This window comes from Dermochelys coriacea, chromosome 16, assembly GCF_009764565.3.
Source record: "Dermochelys coriacea isolate rDerCor1 chromosome 16, rDerCor1.pri.v4, whole genome shotgun sequence".
Lineage (NCBI taxonomy): Eukaryota > Metazoa > Chordata > Testudines > Dermochelyidae > Dermochelys > Dermochelys coriacea.
This window is the reverse complement of record NC_050083.1, coordinates 14,503,593-14,522,417: the sequence shown is the minus strand read 5'-3', so window position 1 is coordinate 14,522,417 and position 18,825 is coordinate 14,503,593. Positions and strand designations below refer to the sequence as shown.

At 56.1% G+C, this 18,825-nt stretch overlaps 1 protein-coding gene across 1 annotated transcript in view; it reads right to left on the bottom strand.

Moving 5' to 3' along the window:
- HMCN2 (hemicentin 2) overlaps positions 1-18,825 on the bottom strand; it is a 110,741-nt gene that overhangs the window by 46,497 nt on the left and 45,419 nt on the right. Inside the window, exons 25-43 of the mRNA XM_043498830.1 lie at positions 16,873-17,064; positions 15,210-15,340; positions 14,896-15,043; positions 13,602-13,728; positions 12,668-12,822; positions 10,875-11,153; positions 10,085-10,366; positions 9,443-9,551; positions 8,508-8,677; positions 7,793-7,947; positions 7,029-7,125; positions 6,369-6,464; positions 5,266-5,442; positions 4,319-4,473; positions 3,808-3,931; positions 2,996-3,171; positions 2,462-2,558; positions 841-960; positions 278-439 (exon numbers count right to left, since the gene is read on the bottom strand). Of these exons, the coding sequence (XP_043354765.1) occupies positions 278-439; positions 841-960; positions 2,462-2,558; positions 2,996-3,171; positions 3,808-3,931; positions 4,319-4,473; positions 5,266-5,442; positions 6,369-6,464; positions 7,029-7,125; positions 7,793-7,947; positions 8,508-8,677; positions 9,443-9,551; positions 10,085-10,366; positions 10,875-11,153; positions 12,668-12,822; positions 13,602-13,728; positions 14,896-15,043; positions 15,210-15,340; positions 16,873-17,064 (2,952 nt within the window). The remainder of the gene's footprint in view (positions 1-277; positions 440-840; positions 961-2,461; positions 2,559-2,995; positions 3,172-3,807; positions 3,932-4,318; positions 4,474-5,265; positions 5,443-6,368; positions 6,465-7,028; positions 7,126-7,792; positions 7,948-8,507; positions 8,678-9,442; positions 9,552-10,084; positions 10,367-10,874; positions 11,154-12,667; positions 12,823-13,601; positions 13,729-14,895; positions 15,044-15,209; positions 15,341-16,872; positions 17,065-18,825) is intronic.

Genomic DNA, 18,825 nt, shown 5'->3' with positions numbered 1-18,825 from the left:
CTCCTCACCAGGGAGGTGTAGATTGCAGAGACCATAGGTCCAGCATACAAAGTGTGGATCACAATGGAGCACGGCATGCTGGGACATGGAGTCTCCAAGCGCCACACCTGGACAGTAGAAATGAGAGAAGCTCTATGCTCCATTCAGCCACTCGTGCTCCCCAAAACCACTAACGACAACTGACTTACACAGGAGCTCTTATTGTTATTCTCCACTCAGAGATTCGGCTCCCTTTAGTATAAAACCTCACTCCTCCCCCAGCACCTCTCCGACTCACCATCCACCTCCAGCCGGTGCTCCCTTCTGCTGCTGCCAGCCGCATTGCTGCACTCACAGGTGTAAGATCCTTCATCTGCTGTCTGCACCTTCCCAATGTACAGCAGCCTGCCTCCTGCAGAGATACGCTCGGGGCGCCCATGCTCCATGGCAAGGGGCGTACCTGAAAGGTGGGGTGGGGGAAGAAAACACAAGTCTCTCCTGAGACTCCTGGCAGCACTAGCTCCTAGGCACACTGTCCTACAGAGGGTCGGATGGTGGTTACATGGAATTGCCTGCTTCTCTCCAAGGAGACAAACCCGCGATTGCCTCGGAGGCAGATGCAGCCTTCCCAAAAGGGGCAGCTTCTCCTTGTAGACACGAAGGAGCTGCAGGAGCAAGCCAACACAAGTCTAAGTAGGTTTAAATCAATGTGTATCCTCGGCTTTGAAATCCAGCCTGGGACCTTCTAGCCCACTGGTTCAGAACCATGCTGTCTAGCTGGCTGGACTAACGCTGCAGAGCTGGTAGCTCTGCTAGGTGACATCTGCTTGGGGAGGAGTGAAGATATGAACACAACCCTACCGTCTTTCTCCCAGGTGAGGGTGGGAAAGGGGATCCCGCTGCACTCGCAGGACAGGCTGACGGACTGTCCCTCCATCACAGAGAGGGCAGCAGGCTCTTCCGAGGAGAATAAGGGGGGAACTGCATGGGACAAAAGAAAGGTATAACTGAGTGCAGGGGGCATCAGACATGCTACAGAAGCAGTGGTATGTGATGCTAGCTAGCTTCCCCGGGGACTTCACTCTGTTTGCTACTCTCTGGCTTACAGGAGGTGGGTTTGGCCAAAGGAGAACAACGAGAAACACATGACCCCTGCCTGTTGCCCTGACGGGAAACCAACCTGCCCAGCATCACACATTTAATCGCAAGTGCCACTGTCAGTCATACAGACTTGCAAGTTTGATCCATGTGGAAAGAATAATTTCAACTTTCCAGCTATTAAAAACCAGCAGTATTCTCAATCATACAACTCTCCTACAGCATACAACAGTATAGAAAGTATACTGTGCCAGCCATGGGGTTAAAGAACATTCAGACTGGCCAGCCGCACTATTATAGATAGGGCAGGCAGCGTTGCCTAGTACTAAGGTAGCCTGACACTTCCCTGTTTTCAGTTGCTTAAAACTTTCCCAATCTTCAATCATTTGGGCTGAAATTTTCCATGCCAGGTGTTTGCCTCCAGCTGATTATTATTAATTATTATTATTGGTAATTTTAGCCAAAATGGCTTAGCTGTCCTCAAGGACAAAGCTATGGAAAAATGTTGCACAGCCAGCCTCAATTCTGGCATTTCCTAAGTTTTGGGTGCTTGACTTTGCAATTTTAATAAGATTCTTTCAGAGTAGTTTGGTGTGTGTGAACTAACTATTTTAAGTAGTAAAAAAATACCACAGACTTCTAAAATAAAAAAAAAAAAGAAGCAACTAAACCATGTGTTTGCGAGATAATCCAGCTTCAGAAAGCTTAGTGTAAGGTTATGCATGCAAGTGTGTTTGAGGAACAGCACATGAGCACTGTGGAGGGCTGTATTTTGGAAGAGGGTGTGCCTGCGTGTAAGAGAAGGATTTTATCATTGCCAGGGCAGATCCCAAAAGGATGCAGTCTCCTTGCACTGCGAGCGCACCCGGATTGACAGGACACTGGAATGGTTTTACATAAGGTTTCACTGGCCATTAGGTGGAAAATAGGCATCATTCCCCACCTTTGGGAATGGGGTGTGTGTGTTACAGACTGAACTGCCTTCACGGAATGGACATAACCTAATAAAGTGGATCCAAGATGCACACACCCCACCCTCACTAATAGCATCCAGGCTGGGACAGCTGGAGCAGGGAGGGACAAAGGAATTTCTCCTTCTCAGCAAGTTCTGAGACACAAATTTACAGGCGTGGGGCTTGAATTTCCAGGGAGCTGAGCACCCACGGCTTCTACTTAAGATAACAAGAGCTGCCTGTAAGCTCTTAAAATCCAACCCAGTTGCAGCTATTTTCCTGACCCTTGTAAGAGGTGGCTGTATTATGCCGTGTGGTTAAGATGGAGGAACTCTCACAGAGAGTGACATTAGGACATGGGGCCAGACAATATTCACACCCCTCCAAGGGTTCTTTGTCCCCCTCCCATGTTTGGCCAACACTTGGCTTACCCCAGACATTGAGGTTGTAGCGCTTCACCGCCCGGCCCAAGCGACTCGACACCTCACACGTGTATCTCCCTGCATCTCGCGCCTGAGCATGCTCAATCTGTCAAAGCAAGCAGAGCCGGGGTGGGGTCAAGAGACGGGCAAGCAGCGCGCCACTCGCCCAGCAGCAGCACCAGAAATGCACGCCCAGCCCGGCAGCAGAGCCAAAGGCCGCTCGCAGCCCAGGCCCATCGTCCGGGTTGTTCCTGGCAACAAGCCCTCCGTTCTGGTGCAGTGCTGCAGCCGTTCAAGCTGGGCCCAGCGGACTCAAGGGGCAAGGAAAGTGCCGAGTCGGCACAAGGACTCTCACGCCTGAGGAACACAGCCTGGGCGAGACGGGGGTAGGCCCATTTCTCCGTGACTCCAAGCCACGCATCTCACGGGAAGTGGAATTCCTTGCCAAGGCCAGGCAGGGGAGAGCCAACGAGCCATAGCCATTTACTGCAGGGCGAATTTCTCTGCTTCTCCTCCCGACTCAGCACCGGCCAGAATAGTCACCTGGAGCACGGGCCCGTCTGCAGAGAGTCGGGCTCCAGGGTCCTGCGGGAGAGGGCGCCCGTCCTTCAGCCAGCGGAGCATGGGAGAGGGGGCCGCGTGGTGCTGGCATTCCAGGGTCACAGACTGGTTAATGATGACTGAGATATTTAGCTCCTCACCAAGGTCATTTGGGGGCACTGAAAGGAAACAACCCTGGGGTAAAATCAACGGGGAAAAGCTCCTTCCTGAGGCCAACACGCAGGAGCAGGGCGACTGAACGAACACACCAGTAGATTCCAAACCTCTCCTCCCACCTCCTTCCCATACCCTGACCCGTAACGCGGAAAGACCAGTGCTTAATCAGTAACAAAAGAGGTGCCTGGCCTCAAGCAATTAGGGACTGGGGCTCAAGCAATTTTTTTACTTTCATAACTGACGCGGCAAGCCCCAGGGGCGCCAGGGCTCAGAGCGGCCAGGCCCTGGGGTGCCGGGGCTCGGAACGGCCAGGGTCTGGGGCACTGGGGCTCAGCTCTGGCACAAATTAAGCCCTGGGAAAAGCCCCTGTGCAGGGCTGAGGAACAGCCTGTGACAGAGCCACTGAGAAGTGGGTGGCCCTGCAGTCATCATACATGGGGTTTGATGATACCTTATATTTACAGGGCTTTAGCAAACAGACAGACTGGCTCCCCTAATCTGCGTAAGCTGCAGAGCAGCAGCTGCTCTAGCAAACCTGTGAGTCACTAGGAGGTGAGGTGCGGGTAGGGGAGGGGGGAATCGGGGTCTGACACAGATTCCTTAGCCGGGGGGGGGGGGTCAGAGAAGCCTGTACTTACCTTGCACCCGCAGTGCAGCATCCCACCTATCCTCTCCCACAGCACTGATGGCCACGCAGGAGTACGTCCCCGCGTCCGAAAGGTGCGCGCTGGCCAGGGAGAGGACGCGTCCCCCGGATAGGATCTGCGCCATCCCCAGAAACAAACCAAAAAGGGATCAGTGAGCAGAAGGGAGCTTCCAGCCTGCTGCTCAGCATCCTGCCTCCCCAAGCACCGGGATGGGGAACCACAGAGCTGTGCGAGCCAGGGACTTGCACTTGGCCTGTCCTCACCAGCTGGCACCCAGGCCCTGGAGAGAGAACCCCACTTCCCCCACCATCAGCTCCCAAGTTTCCGCACCAGGGAGGGATGGGACCAGCAGGGGAGGCAGCCCCAGGGCCCTTTGCCCAGCCCCGCTGGAGCAGGAAATTCCAACAGACTGATGTGCTCTGGGTGGCAGGGCACAGGCCTGGTGTCAGGAAGGACCCAGACAGTCCCTTCGACTGGTTGTAAGCTAGCTGTCCACACTGACCTGTAGTCCCACAGGCGCCGTGCTGGAAACAGGATTGCCATCTTTCAGCCACACCAGCGTGGGGGCAGGGATCCCTGCAGCCTCGCACGCCAGCTCCACCCGCTCGCTCAGCAACGCAGTGACAAGGCTGGGGCCGGAGGTGATTTGGGGAGGCACTGGGGAGGCCAAAGTCACGCACTGAGTCTCACAGAAACACCAGGACATGAGCATGGGCAAAGGAAAGATGGGGTGGGCAGAACCACCCAGAGTAACGTGTTTTGTTGGCATGATCCTTTCCACCGGGACTTCCCAGTGGGGTGAACAAAATCCCATCATTGGTACTGGGCTGGGGGAGACAACACTGCAGGAGGGGGAGAAAGGGGACGCTCCGGCCCTGAAGGGAGAGGTGTTTAGCGTCCAGGCTGGAGCAAGGGAAAGGCTGGATTGTGCTTCCTCCAGAGTGAAAGCCTCCTAGCGGAGCAAGAGCCATGGAGGATCCCAAGCTAAAGTCTAAGCTAGAGTTCAAAGGCTTTGAATGAGCTGGGGGTTCTGTGGGACCCGGTGAGGTGACAGGTCCTGCTCTGGGGTCATGTGGCGAGACTGCCATGCCTTACGTTAGTATGCATTAGATTGTACTGGAGTGTTACGTGGGATTACCTGAAGTCGCTGGGTGGTGCAAGGCATTCTGGGACAGCACACAGTCACTGCTGGGATGGACATGGGGGGGTTTAATCACATGGCCTAAAACGGCCAAGCTCTGAATTGCCCAGCAGTCTAGACAAACCCTCCTGCTTCTGCTCTGACCCCAGTTCTGCTCACTGAGATTTTGTTACACAGGTAAAGGAACGTGCCAATCGGTGCCAGGGAGGGAGGGTGGCATGGACAAGGGCGTCCGTCGACTGATGGGAGACCCCAAGACCAGAGACACAGAGGCCGCTGGTGCCTTCCCTGCCCACCGGGTCACTCACCAGTCACCTGCAGGCTGTAATGGAGTTCGCTGCTGCCCACCACACTGGATGCCACGCAGCGATAGCTCCCCGCGTCCGAGACCTGAGCCCGCTTGATCTGCAGACGCCTCCCATCGCCCGACAGGACAAGGCCTGGACTGGCCGAGAGAAGCTGAAGCCCCTTGTACCAGGACACGTCTGAAAAGGGAAGCAGGAGGATGTGGGCTGAGTTAGTGACCCTGCCACCTTCACCACCCCATGGACCTGCCTTGTCTGCAGTTTAAACCCTTTGCCACCTCCTTTATATTGGTGTTATATTCCCCATTATATTCTTTGTATTTGTAGTACAACAGCAACAAAAAGTCCCAAGCAGGGCAAGGAGGAGGGCCCGTGATGGAAGAGACACTGCCTCCCTAGTAGGAAGGTGTCTGTGATAATCAGGGGCTGTGCAAGCCAATCTGGGGTGCTTTTCTCAGATCTGTCTAAAGAGAGGGCTTTGCATTTGATTCTGGGGGGCTTGGCAGTCCGGCTGCAGTGCCACCAGCCTGGAGGCAAGCAACCCCCGAAGGGAGGATGGTCGCGTGGGTCAGGCAGTGCGCTGGGACGTGGCAGATCTGCATTCAGTCCCCAGCTCTGGCACCGACTCCTCTGTGTGACCTTGGGGAAGTCACTTAGGCTGTGATAGTCAAGGGCATGCCCGAGGGAGAGAAACTCTCAAATCCATTGTAATTCAATGGGGATTGGGTGCCTAATTCCCTTTGGCTCCTTTGAAAATCCAGCCTTGGTCTCTCTGTGCCTCAGTGCCCCACAACAATCCTTTGTCTGTCTTGCCCATTTTCGCTATAGGCTCTTTAGGGCAGGGAGAGTCTAACTGCACATTTGTACAGCAGTGACCCCAGGTGAGCTGGGGTATGGGCAGTGTCCTACTACAAACAATAAAATGGAGCCCCTTTAGCAGGAGGTGACTGCTGTGGGCTCTGAGGTAGAACCACAACAGGGAGGAGGAGTTCCATGTGACCGGTCCAGATCTGAGCAGAGAGGGCTGAGATGGGGTGGGAAACCAGGCCAGACAAATGGACGAATGCTGGAAAGAAGACGAGCCAGAGGGAGCGGAGTTGCCTTACTAGGAGTGGGCATTCCAGAGGCCAGGCACTCAAAGGATGCTGGGAAGTTCTCAGGGACGGTCTGGTTCACTTCTCCGGGTTCAATATTTGGGGGCACTGTAAAGAAACATCACATCAGTCCGGCGGCTCTGCGCAGCCCCATGCGGGCGTTGTCAGAGGCAGCACGGGAAGGGAGGATGAGATTTTATGCACACAGCTGTGCCGTGACAGAGCAAGGGGCTGAGAGTCAGGCCTCTTGGGGTTCCCTAACCAGCTCTGGGAGGGAATGCCATCTAGTGGTTAGAACCAGAGGCTGGTAGTCCCAGGACTCCTGGGTTCTACACCCAGCTCTGCCACTGATTGGACAGGTCACTGTGACTTTTGTGAAACGGGAGGTAACACCATCCCCCTCGCCAGGGCCCTAGCAGGGTTAATGATTATTGGTAACACACAGAGGTTGCCGGGTGGAAGGTGCTATGTAGTCAGCAAACATTGCAATTGCTGAGTCAATTTCACTTAAGAAAGAGAGAGGATAGGGGAGGGAAAGAGACTGTCCGGTTTGGTTTGTCCTCAGGCCTGGGGGTAGCTCTTTGGGCAGGTTGTAGCCCAGCGAGCCAATTGCCAGGATGGAGCTGGTGGCTGGAACACTGGGTGCTGCCCATCCCAGCTTTGGTTCCTCACCCAGCACCTTCAGCCTCACGTCTCGCCTCCCTTCCCCTGCAGGGTTCGTGGCCACACACGAGTAAACCCCTTCGTCCACCACGTCCACCTTTTCGATCTACGGGGAGGACAGGAGAGATTCCATGGTTAGAGTCATGCCACACACAAACACACTGTCCGCAAGCGTGGTCACACTCAGGATAGTAACTCTGTGCCACGGCTGTTCAGCCGGCTTTCCTTCCCCCACAGCCCTGCCTCCAATCGAACGCACAGCTCCCTGCTGTGCCAGCCCTGAGCTCCTCCACAACTCTGCTCTAGCACCTCCAGCCTGACTCCAACCCCCTACTAGTCCAGCTCTCGGAGACAGACCTGGCATTTGCCGAACATGCACTAGGCTGAGACCATGCTTGTTTTCAGCTGTCCTAAGCCCAGTTTGGTGCCAGGTCCCCAGAGGTGACAGGACACTACAGAGCATGCAAAGCAATTGGTACGGACCCCACTAGACACAGCTCCCAGCTGTGCTCCGTTCGCTTGACCGAGGAAATACCCTCAGGGCTTGTTAAAGTGTTGCACTACTGTAATGATACACCCACACCCCAACAGCTTCACCCAGCGCACCATCACAGCAGCAGCCCTTCCGCACACGTGCGTGCACACAAACACACACACCCATCACAACATGCCTACTTTGGACTTGCACATTCACATGTGATCTTTGCAACACCACATCTGCCTCTCGCTCACATCCGTCCCCCTGGTCTCGGCCATGGCTGCACCCACCCTACCCGCAGAAGGCTGCCCATTGCCTGCAGAGCAATTCCATCCTTCCACCAGCTGAGGCTGGGCACAGGGATGCCGGTGGCCAGGCACTGAACAGCCACCGAGTGACGAAAGGCAACGCTGAGATCCTCTCCACCCACAACGCGGACTGACGGGCGCTCTGGCAAGAGAAAGGGGAAAGGGGGGCGTGGCGCCACGTGGGCACATACCAATCACACCCAGGGGTGTCTGTGCAGAGATGTGGTGTTTGTGGGTCTGTCATAGCCCCCCTTCAGCCACTTGAACCTTTGCCTGTGGCCTCCTTCATATGAGAGGATGGATCTGATGGAATCACCAGATCCCCCTGCCTTTACCCTGGTGTTTGTTCCTGCCGCCCTCCACCTCCTGGGGGGCTGTGACTGAAACAGTGCTTATTCCTGGTCTCCCAGGGGGCAGGTGATAATGCCACCCCAGTTCTCCAGCAGGAGACTCTGGTGCACCCAGTGACCTGCCCACAGGCACTATTTGTCTAGAGCCAACCAGCGCCACCTCCTTCAGGAGCACGGAGCCAAATGGCTGGAGCAGGAGCCAAGCTCATTGCTGAACCTGTGACCCTGGAGATGCAGCACCTCAAGGAGGCTGGCTGAGACCTTGCTTCCCAGCCAGATGCTCCCATCTCTTTCCCAGCATGAAGCCTGGGACGTGCTTCTCTGACAGGCGGGTCGGGAGAGTCCTGCTCACCTTGCACTGACACCTGCACCTCTGCTCTGGCTCCGCCCGCCTCGCTGCCGGCTTCACAGGCATAGAGCCCGCCATCATGGAGCCTTGCACGGGGGATCCAAAGCATCCTTCCATCCTCTGGCATCACCACCCCGTCCAGTTCTCCGAGTGGCTGGCCGTTCTTCAGCCACCTGGGACAGAGGGAATGACAGGCAAGTTCTTACCAGGTGAAGAACAGCGGCTCCCCCACCCGCCACCTAGAAGGAGGCCTGTCGCCCACCAGGCAAGGCAATCAACGGAGAAACAGGGAGCGGAAGTGGCATCAGGGGCTGGGATCATGGAGCAGCCGGCAGAGCTTGCTACGGTGAAGCATCCTCACATCTCCTAGGATATTTCAACGTAGAGCCTTGCATTGCAAACTGCCGGCTGCTGTGCCCAGAAAAGAGGAAATTACTGGGGGAGAGGAGGGTGAATCAGCACAACTCCCCATATTACGCACAAGCAGTTTCCCTCAGCTTCCCCAGCTGGCAGATGACTGGTGCATTCAGCACAATTCCTGCCACCCGGGGGGATGGTGCTAAGGTAGAACTGCCGTGGGGTTGTGGTGCGAGCCAGGGCAAGTTTATACCCCAAACTAGAGAGGAGTGGGGCAGTGGATGGGGAGGGGAGCCACTGAATAGAAGGAAAATTCCAGGGGTAACGGCTCAGAGCTTTGGCTCCTCCATCCCCCATGGGGCTTTCCCACCAGCTCCCCAATACTATTAACCACAAAGAGGCACCCCCAAATATGGAGAGCAGATGCCACGCATCCTGCATTCCCTTGAGAGCCCTGGGGCCACTCAGCCTGCTCTACAGCCCAGTGCTCAAAGGGTTAAGAGGCCAAGAAAGAAGCCTCAGGAAGACCCGTGCCAGACCCCAGAAAGGGGTTCCCTTGCACCCTCCAACTCTGTACTCACTGGACCCTGGGAGCAGGGAAGCCTGTGGCATGGCAGGGAATCCTCAGGGAGTCATTCACAATTGCTATCACATGACCTTCCCCCTCGCCAATCATCAGCTGAGGAGGAGCTGATTGGAATAAGAAAGCACAAAAGAAAAGTCAGCAAAGAGTAAAAGGAGTCCTGCTCACCCTCAACCCAGACTGGGACCCTGACATAGTGGAAAATGCATCCACAGGGATCTGGGAGCAGCTGGGGGGCCCAGAGGGCACAGTCAGCATCCCCAGGGATCTGGGAGCAGCCAGGGGGTCCAGAGGGCATAGTCAGTATCCCTGGGGATCCAGGGGGCACAGTCAGCATCCCCGAGGATCCAGGAGCAGCTGGGGGGCCCGGAGGGCACAGTCAGCATCCCCTGGGATCTGGGACCAGCCAGGGGGCCTCAGTGAAACACATGACAAATTCAAACCCAAAATGGCAAATCCATTAAAAGCTCTTCGGTGCAGCCCTTCCCTCTGCCCTGCCCACGGTGGCTACCGGGCAGCGCATGTTGCCCCGGCCATGGCCCTATCACGGTACAGCAGGTCACTGCCCCCTAAGAATGCTGTGCAGCTCCCCCAGTCCTGCAGCATCACTGACATCCCTTCCGGTCGCCCAGCAGCTTACCCCGAACGACCACCGAATACTGGATTGCCCTCTCCCCTGCCAGGCTGCTGGCTAAGCAGGTGTAGGTCCCCCCTGAGCCTTCCAAGACCCTCTCGATCCTCAGCACCGCGCCGCCTCCTAGGATCTGCGTCCCATTGCTTCTGGCCAGCGGCAGGCCATCTTTGAGCCAGGAGAGGGCAGGCGGGGGCTGGCCGCTGGCTGAGCACTCCAAGGCCAATGGCTGGCCCACCACTGCTTCCACCGTCTGGCCTTCTGGGCTGTCGCCTTCAATATCAGGTGGCACTGCAGGGGCAGGGAGGACACAGCTGGCATTAGCACCGGCTACGTGGAATGGAGACATGCTGCTGCATTACCAGCATGCTACCTCTGCGGGAAGGGGGGGGATGATCTGGGAATGGTGGGATTCTGTTCTGGGGAAGCAGAGGGACCGGATGGGCCTGAGACCACACACCGTACAGCTCGGCTCAAGTGCCCGAGGTGGTCCGAGGGAATCGAGGAGGGGAGAGGCCCAGGAAGACAGAAGCACACGCGTCATCGCAGGACTCGGGGCGAGCTGTAGGAGGAGCCGGCGAGCACGACGGGAGAGGCACCCGCCGCTCCCCTTGGCCATGGCAACCATGGGCCTCCGACTGACGGAGCCCTGGCCCTCCAGCCGGTGCTGCCTAGTGAGCCAGCGGGGAGCAATTGCCATACAGCCCAAGTTGCTGGGGAGAACGAGTGCCGCATCCCCCTCCCCTTACCCCTCTCCGAGCATGTCAGGCCGGGGGCCGCGTGGCTCGGGAAGCCTTACCATACACCTCCAGCCTCACAGCCTTCTCTGCCACCCCTGCAACGTTGGTGGCCCGGCAGGCATAGAGCCCAGAGTCGGCCACCTGGGCCTGGCTCAGCTGGAGGCCCCTCCCCCCGTCGGTGTAGGCTGCCCGGGCGCTGGAGACGATGGGGCGCTTGTCTTTGAACCAAGTAATGCTGGGAGCCGGCGAGCCCCGAGCCTCGCACCGGAGCCCAACGGGGCGGTTGAACAGGCCCACGACTTCCGCCCTTTCGCTGGACCCCAGGATGGTGGGTGGAGCTGAAAATGCGAATGAATGCGGAGAGTGAAACACGGGGGAGAATGAACATCCCGAGAGGCGGCTGCATGGCTCCCACTGGAGGGGCTGGGCAGAGGACAGTGGACAGTGACCCCACAGTGTCCTTGCCTCCAGCTCCTGGGGCAGAGCGGCCCACGAGGGCACTGTCACATGGAAGCCGTGGCACGTTCACACCTGGTCTTTTCAGGGTCAACTATGCCAAGAAACTCCTACAGAAATAACGCTGGTCTGATGAAAGAAGGACTCTTTACCACTGGAAGGGGGCAGGGCAGCATGGCAAGGAAGCTCACACAGAGTTAGGTTGGACCAATGGGCCACTGCATTCTGCCTTCAGCAGTGGCCTGGGTACCCAAACCCCTATGTACTCTGTGGTCACGCCTGATGCTAGAGCAGGTGAGCCCCCGTAACACACCTGGCAGAAGAGGGCTCCTTTCTGGCCCCAGAAGCAGTTAGGGAAGGATGGAGGCTCAGGGATTGAGGGTTGGTGGTGAGGAAACAGGGGAGTAAAGGAGACTTACATTAAAGGCAGCGCATTGGCATGATGCAGCTGTCACCCACTGGGTAACACCATAAAGGCTTCTCACCCACCCTGAATATACCAATCAGCACACAGATGAAGAGCAATGAGCATCTGCAGACAACAGGCACACGGCCCACTGCCACCACTGTTAGCCCGAAGGGGCAACGCATAACTGGATCGTCAATTACTTCAACTAGACTTGGCCTCAAGGACCATGGAGGAAGAGATTGGGGGAGATAATTTCTCTCTGGGTGTGTCGGGGGCTTGCCCTGCTTCATCTGCCTGGTGCTCCCCAGCACCCGACTCACAATTCCCTTGATGAGCACCATCTTCCGGCACGCAGAGCCACATCGCGCTGTTTCCGGGATCGGAACACTTCCCCCCCCACGCGGCAGCATGCCCAATCCCCTCCCAGTCTCCTACAGCCCCACCCTCGAGAGCCTCGAAACCGCCCAGTGGCCGCACCCATCCCAGCTATGGTGCCTCTGCTCATAGCAGGGCCTGGTCCAGCAGCCTTGGTGTCACTGCCGACAGGGCCCCTAGGAGTCCCCAGTACCGCCCCGTAGCCCCCCTCCCCCTGCGCCACACCCCATGAATCCTTGGTAACATCCCTTAGAGGGCCCCCACATGCTACACCCCATAGAGTCCCCCTCCCTCCCCCAGGCATTCATGGCCCACCGTATAATTTCCACACCCAGATGTGTCCCTCAGGCCAAAAAGTTTGCCCACCCCTGAGCTAGCACACCAAGACCACCTGAGCTCAGACCCTGGGGATCAGGAGGGCTTGAGAGCCCCAGCTACCGTCTGAGCCACCGTGTCCACACTGCTACTTTTAGCGCATTGGCTCAAGCCCGTCTGTTTGGTCTGGGAGGCTCACTCCAAGCTGAGTGTAGATGTACCTATTGTCACACTCACACTACTTCTATTTGCAGTTCTCACAGCAGTCGGAAAGGAAATTCCACTTTGGGAACTTACTGTAAACATGCAGTTGGAAAGTCTTGGTTTGCTGGCCAGCCTGGTTGAAGGCCAAGCACTGGTACTTCCCTTGGTCTCTCAGCTGGCTGCCCTGGATCCTCAACACCTGTCTCTGCTCCAGGAGCTGGATTCGGGTGTCCATCGGGGCAAGAGGCCTGAGGATACAGAAGATCAGAACGAGGCATAAGACCTCAGCCAGAGGGCAGAGCTGGCTGCATTTAGGGCAACAGTGCTAGTGACTCCTGGGAGGTTTTATCCTTGGTCAGTAAATTGAGTGCCAGCAAAAGGCCCTGGATAGACCGTCCTGGAGACTGAGACCCCGTTTGCCCACAGACATGGGGCAGCCATTGCAAAACCTCCCCCACGTCCGTCTCCACCCTGACGTACCCCTCGCAAGTTCCGAGGCGGTGTCTGATCACAAGGCTCTGTGGACAAGATCAACTCCAGAGCACAGCAGCTCACAGGGCAGAGCCCTTGCACCTTGAAGCTGCCCCATCACCAGGCGCTGCAGTGTCACGTAGAGACGATATGGCGAGCTATTCCCTGGTGGCAGCCTGGCCTGCAGGACGGCACGCAGCTTGCACAGATCCCATCATGTGTGCTCTGACAGGCCTGTGAGCTGGAGGAACCCTCCCCAGGGAGGAGAGGCGAGAGCTCTGTCCTTGGCCTCTGTGCCAAGACTGCCAAGGAGGGTCTCAGTGATGGACGTTTTGAGGAAGTGGCATTAGAAGTGGATGGAGAGGTCACCGGGTTTCCGAAAGCACTTTCTCTGCTTCTGGAGCCCAATCTCTAACTGCATGTGGTGTGGGGTCCCTAGTGCCTGCCCCAGCTTACTCCCTACCCGGGGCCTAACTCCCACCTCACAACCCCTGTTAAACCCAAGCTTTCTGCAGCCTCAAGCCGACCTGAGCTGGCTGTGTCCCCCGGCACTTACTGTCCATCCTTCATCCACTCCACCTGGGGAGCGGGCACTCCTGTGGTCCGACACTGCAGTTCCACCTCAGAGCCCACCAGCACCGACATGTCGTGGGGCGACCCCACGCCATACACCACAGGCGAGACTAGGGGAGGAAAGGAAGGAGGAGATCCTGGGAGAGCCAAAATGACAATGGCCAAGGATACGGGCAGTGAGGGGAAGACCTGGGGGCCAGGATCGTTGCACTGTAAGGGGATTAACAGCTTTATTACAGTTTATCAGGTGCATTCAAGATGCATGTCGGTTTCACCGTCCTCCTCCCATTCACCTTCCAAATGCAGTCCAGAGAGAGGAAGAACAACCAGGCCTGGCATGCTATGGGGGAGGGGGTTGGGAGGTGGGTAGCAAAATAAAGGCAGGTGACAGTGGAAAACTGCTCCACTTCCTTATTGCAGTGCAGCCACTCCCAGGCTTCTCAGGAGGCGGAGACTCAGCAGAGCTTCTCCTCTTTAATTCCTCATTCATTCAACACCCTCTCTCACTGAGAAAGTAGATAAGGAAGTGTTATTTACTCCTTCTCATAACACAGGAGCTAGGGGTCACTAAACAAAATTAAGAAGCAGCAGGTTTAAAACAAACAAAAGGAAGTATTTCTTCACACAATGCACAGTCAACCTGTGGAACTCCTTGCCAGAGGATGTTGTGAAGGCCAAGATTATAAAAGGGTTCAAAAAGGAACTAGATAAATTAATGGAGGACAGGTCCATCAATGGCTATTCGCCAGGATGGGCAGGGATGGTGTCCCTAGCCTCTGTTTGCCAGAAGCCAGGAATGTGCAACAGGGAAAGGCTCACTTGATGATTACCTGTTCTGTTCATTCCCTTTGGGGCACCTGGCATTGGCCACTGTCAGAAGACAGGATACTGGGCTAAGATGGACCTTTGGTCTGACTCAGTATCGCCTTTCTTATGAACACTACGCACCTGGCCAAACTCAGACCTGGTGTAATAGGGTGCAACTCTCAGGAAGTCAATGGAGTTGCACTTGCTTACTCCAAGCTCTGAATTTGGCCCCGTGGATTCAAGCTGTGGCCTGGCACCCCTGTTGGCTTTGGGGAGGTGGAGGATTAGCGGCTGCCAAGGAATTTAAGCCCTTCCCCAGAGGGACTGTCAGCAGGCTGGCAGGTTAGCCCTGGTGGGAGGACTGGGACACTGGGATTAGTATTTTTCCCATCAGTCCCTGAACAGATTTTGCTGGCATGACCAGGGATACTTGTGCCTTAGACAGAAGGAGGCTAAGAACCGTGACTCACCTAGAACAAGGACGTGGAAGTGTCTTTGCGCCTCACCAACCCTGTTCACAGCTTTGCACGTGTAGGACCCCGCATCCTCCTTCCGCACCTTGTGGACCTTGATGGACTGTGCTCCACTGAGGAAACGGAGACTGCCACTCTCCGTGAGCTATGGGGAAATAGCTAGAAGTAGGACAAGGTGGGAAGCATCTTATCCACTGCCACCCAGGTCCAGATAAGAGCACCTGACTTCTGCTGCCATTCTCCAGTGAAGGGCTGGGACTGCAGCACCCTCTGACATCAAAGGTGTCCACTAGCTCTCTTCTGAAACTTACCAACTGCCCATCCTTATACCAGGTGACTGTAGGGGCTGGGATGCCAGAAACATCACAATCCAGAGTCAGGGGCTGGCCAGCCAGGATGGAGACATTCCTCCTGGGGCCGTCATCTCTCAGCTCAGGGGGTGCTGTGAAAGGAAAGGAACAGCCATGTTGGGCGAGGAACAAGCAGAGGAATGCAGAGCTGGCTCACCAGGCTAGTGCACACCTTTCAAATGAACACACACCAAGCAAAGCATGACATACATGGCCACTCAAACAGCTGCATCGGCAGACACCAGGCGTGCACAGACCAATTCGTCCATCAGCCCAGGGGTCCACCTGCCTCTCCAGCACAGTGGGAGAGAGCTTGCCCCCACGTTCCATGTACGTCCAGGAATGGACTCTCCAGGTGACAAACGATGGGTCTGTGCCTATGAGAAAGCTGCCTGCAGCCAGGTAGCAAAGAGAGTGAAGGGACCTTGGCTGGAACACAGAGGGCATCCAAAGTGCCTGGGGAGCTGGCTAAAAGTTCCTTGCCACATTCTGGCAACAGGACAGGACATACTGATGGAAGTGACAGGTTTCAGAGTAGCAGCCGTGTTAGTCTGTATTCGCAAAAAGAAAAGGAGTACTTGTGGCACCTTAGAGACTAACAAATTTATTAGAGCATAAGCTTTCGTGAGCTACAGCTCACTTCATCGGATGCATTTGGTGGAAAAAACAGAGGAGAGATTTATATACACACACACAGAGAACATGAAACAATGGGTTTATCATACACACTGTAAGGAGAGTGATGGCTTATCTTAAGTGATCACTCTCCTTACAGTGTGTATGATAAACCCATTGTTTCATGTTCTCTGTGTGTGTGTATATAAATCTCTCCTCTGTTTTTTCCACCAAATGCATCCGATGAAGTGAGCTGTAGCTCACGAAAGCTTATGCTCTAATAAATTTGTTAGTCTCTAAGGTGCCACAAGTACTCCTTTTCTTGATGGAAGTGAGGGGCTGGGGTTGAGGAGAGACTCTTTGCTGATCCACAGCCTAGCCCGCTGATCTGAGCATGCCCAGAAAGCGGGTCGTGGGGGAGCTCAGAGGCTGAGCAGCCTCCAGGGTCCAATGTGGTGAGAATCTGTAGGAGTCAGTGAGACATTCCCAGTTAGGAGACTGGTTTGTTTCTGTATCTCCTGGCTCTGGAGCCTTGCCTGAGTCCTCCCTTCTCACCTATAGGAGGAGCTCTCCATGAGCCCCTTTTAGCCCCAGCACCAGGGGCTCACGGCGATGAGGCTTTAAAGTGAAGCCTGAAGCTTCCCAATTCATTTGTCCCTGACACCCCTCTGCCTGTCCTCCCATCCCCGCACATGGCACGGGGTGGGAGGCAAGCGGCCTTCTCTAGGGAACTGACCCCAATGTTCCCCAGGATGCCAGGAGATCAGAAATATTAGGTCTTTGCCCCAACCTCCCTCCCCCCATACGGCTCCACCAGCTCAGCTCTGGACAGCCGACCGGAGTCCAAACTCTGCTCCCAGGCTCAGACTCAGCCTTCAGCTCCCACGGGGGGGATTGCCCTTGCTGACAACAGAGAGTGCACACCAGGACTGGGTATGGAGCCCAATCTGCTGCACCCGAGCACCCTCCCAGCACCGGGATCTGCTCCACCCACGCAGCCCCTTCTTACCGTAAACCACGAGCTTGGTTCTCCTCTGCACAGAGCCCGCCTCGTTGGTCGCCAGGCACATGTAGTCTCCGCTGTCACTGGGCAGCACAGAACCGATCACCAAAGAGCCCTCGTCCAGTATCGAGGAGCCCGGTAAGCTGCCCAGGAGCTTGGCAGAGTTCTTTAGCCAGAGGATGGCCGGCTTCGGCACGCCTGTGTGATAGCCAAGGCAGGGAAGGGTGGATCAGCCAGACAGCTGCAGCTTTCTCTAGGCAAGAGCAACTCGCGCAGACGGCCTGTTTCACCCCCACTCCTTGATGGCCCTGCCGCAGCCCCACACCCCAACATTTGGGGAAGTAGAAGCTCCAAGGTGGATACCACCTGTTAGAGGAATAGGTGCTGCCTGCAAAATTTGGATTTCAATACACACCCCTAAAACGTAGGGTGGTGCTCAGAGCAAGGGGTCTAGTCTGAGTCCTATCTCGGGCGGAGATGGAGCTACCCTGCCTGCCGTACCCTGCTCGAGGTCAGTTCCCGAGTGCCTGTCTGATGGCCCCTTTCAGCGCTGCCTTTGGTGGCCGGCCCACCCCACACGTGAAATGCTTCGCACACCAAGAAGTTGTTCCCAGAGCACTGTCGGAGCAGTGGTCTCAAATCATCGTCGGTGCGCAGCATGCTGATAGCCACAAGGAGGCGCTCCAGGTACAGTTTTACTTCCCAGCTCCATCCCTCCCCCGCAGTGCCAGGCTCAGCTAAGGGAAAATTAACAGCACCAACCTCCCCGGGGGGAAAACTCAGCCAGGGGCTGCATCCCCTCACGCCCACCCCACCCAGAGGGCATTGACTGACATGTGACCCCCAGGGCAGTCCTTGGCCATGCGGTGATGACTGTACCCTGGGCTGATTGAGGCCAGAGGCACCGTTATCACCCAGTTACAAGGGACACCCCACCCTCCCTCGACTTAAAGGGGATGTTGCACATTCGCACTGCATGAACCATATCTTCCTAGCAAGAGCAATTTGTGGCACCTCCCCCGCATGCAGCACGGTACCGTCCCCCAACCCATGCAGAGCTACCCAGCAGGCACCAAGGCTGGCTCCTTTCCAGCTGCTCCTACAGGCAAACGGGCTGTTCTGGGCAAGGAAATGCCCAGACTCCTATAGAAGCCACTGGAGACAAGGGAAAGGAGCCTGTACCATGTGATCTGCCAGCACTCCACCGATCACCATCAAATGTGCCCCAGACACCAGGCACATTGTGCTGTTATATCGTAATGTCTGCTCCTTCCTGCTACTATAAATCCTGTCTGCTCTGACTGGTGACTTCTCTCCCCTCTCCAGCCAAGGCTGCCCTGGTGGGTGAGTTAGGGGCAGTGCCATGCGTGGCGTGAGAGTCTGGATTCCCAGCTCACTCCTGAGCCAGCAGAAGGAGAGATGGAAGGCAAGGAGCAAGGATGGAAGGAGTAAAAGAAAGAAAAGCCAGAGCAATTTCTGCCCATCTTCCTATCCCAGGACTGGGGATGTTCCCTGAGGCTGCTCCACTTGGGACAAATACCCACCAGTCTGCATCCAAGACCCTGTGCATCCCAGGGGATCAGGGCACTGCCCCCTCCGCTCCCACTCCAGACATCAGGAAGCTGTAGCTACTGCAGGAGTTTTCATCTGAGATCTCAGGCCCAATGAGATCCCGAATGGCTGCAGGTTATTTATGCTTTCCAGGGAGCAGATGGAGAAAACTGACTCAGGGCAGATCTAGAAAGAGCTAGCTGGGGAGAAGGCAGGGCGGGATGGGGGTGCAGTGAGAATAACCCCGCTTCTTGCATTTCCCTGGGTACTCCTCGCTGTGGAACTGACCCACGGCTGCTTCATCTTTGAGCTCAGGGACTAGAGGTGAGGACCAGGCCAGCTGTGCCATGAAGAACCCACATGAACTTCAACACAAGCCATTCAGGTGCCTCGCGTGCTCTCAAACTG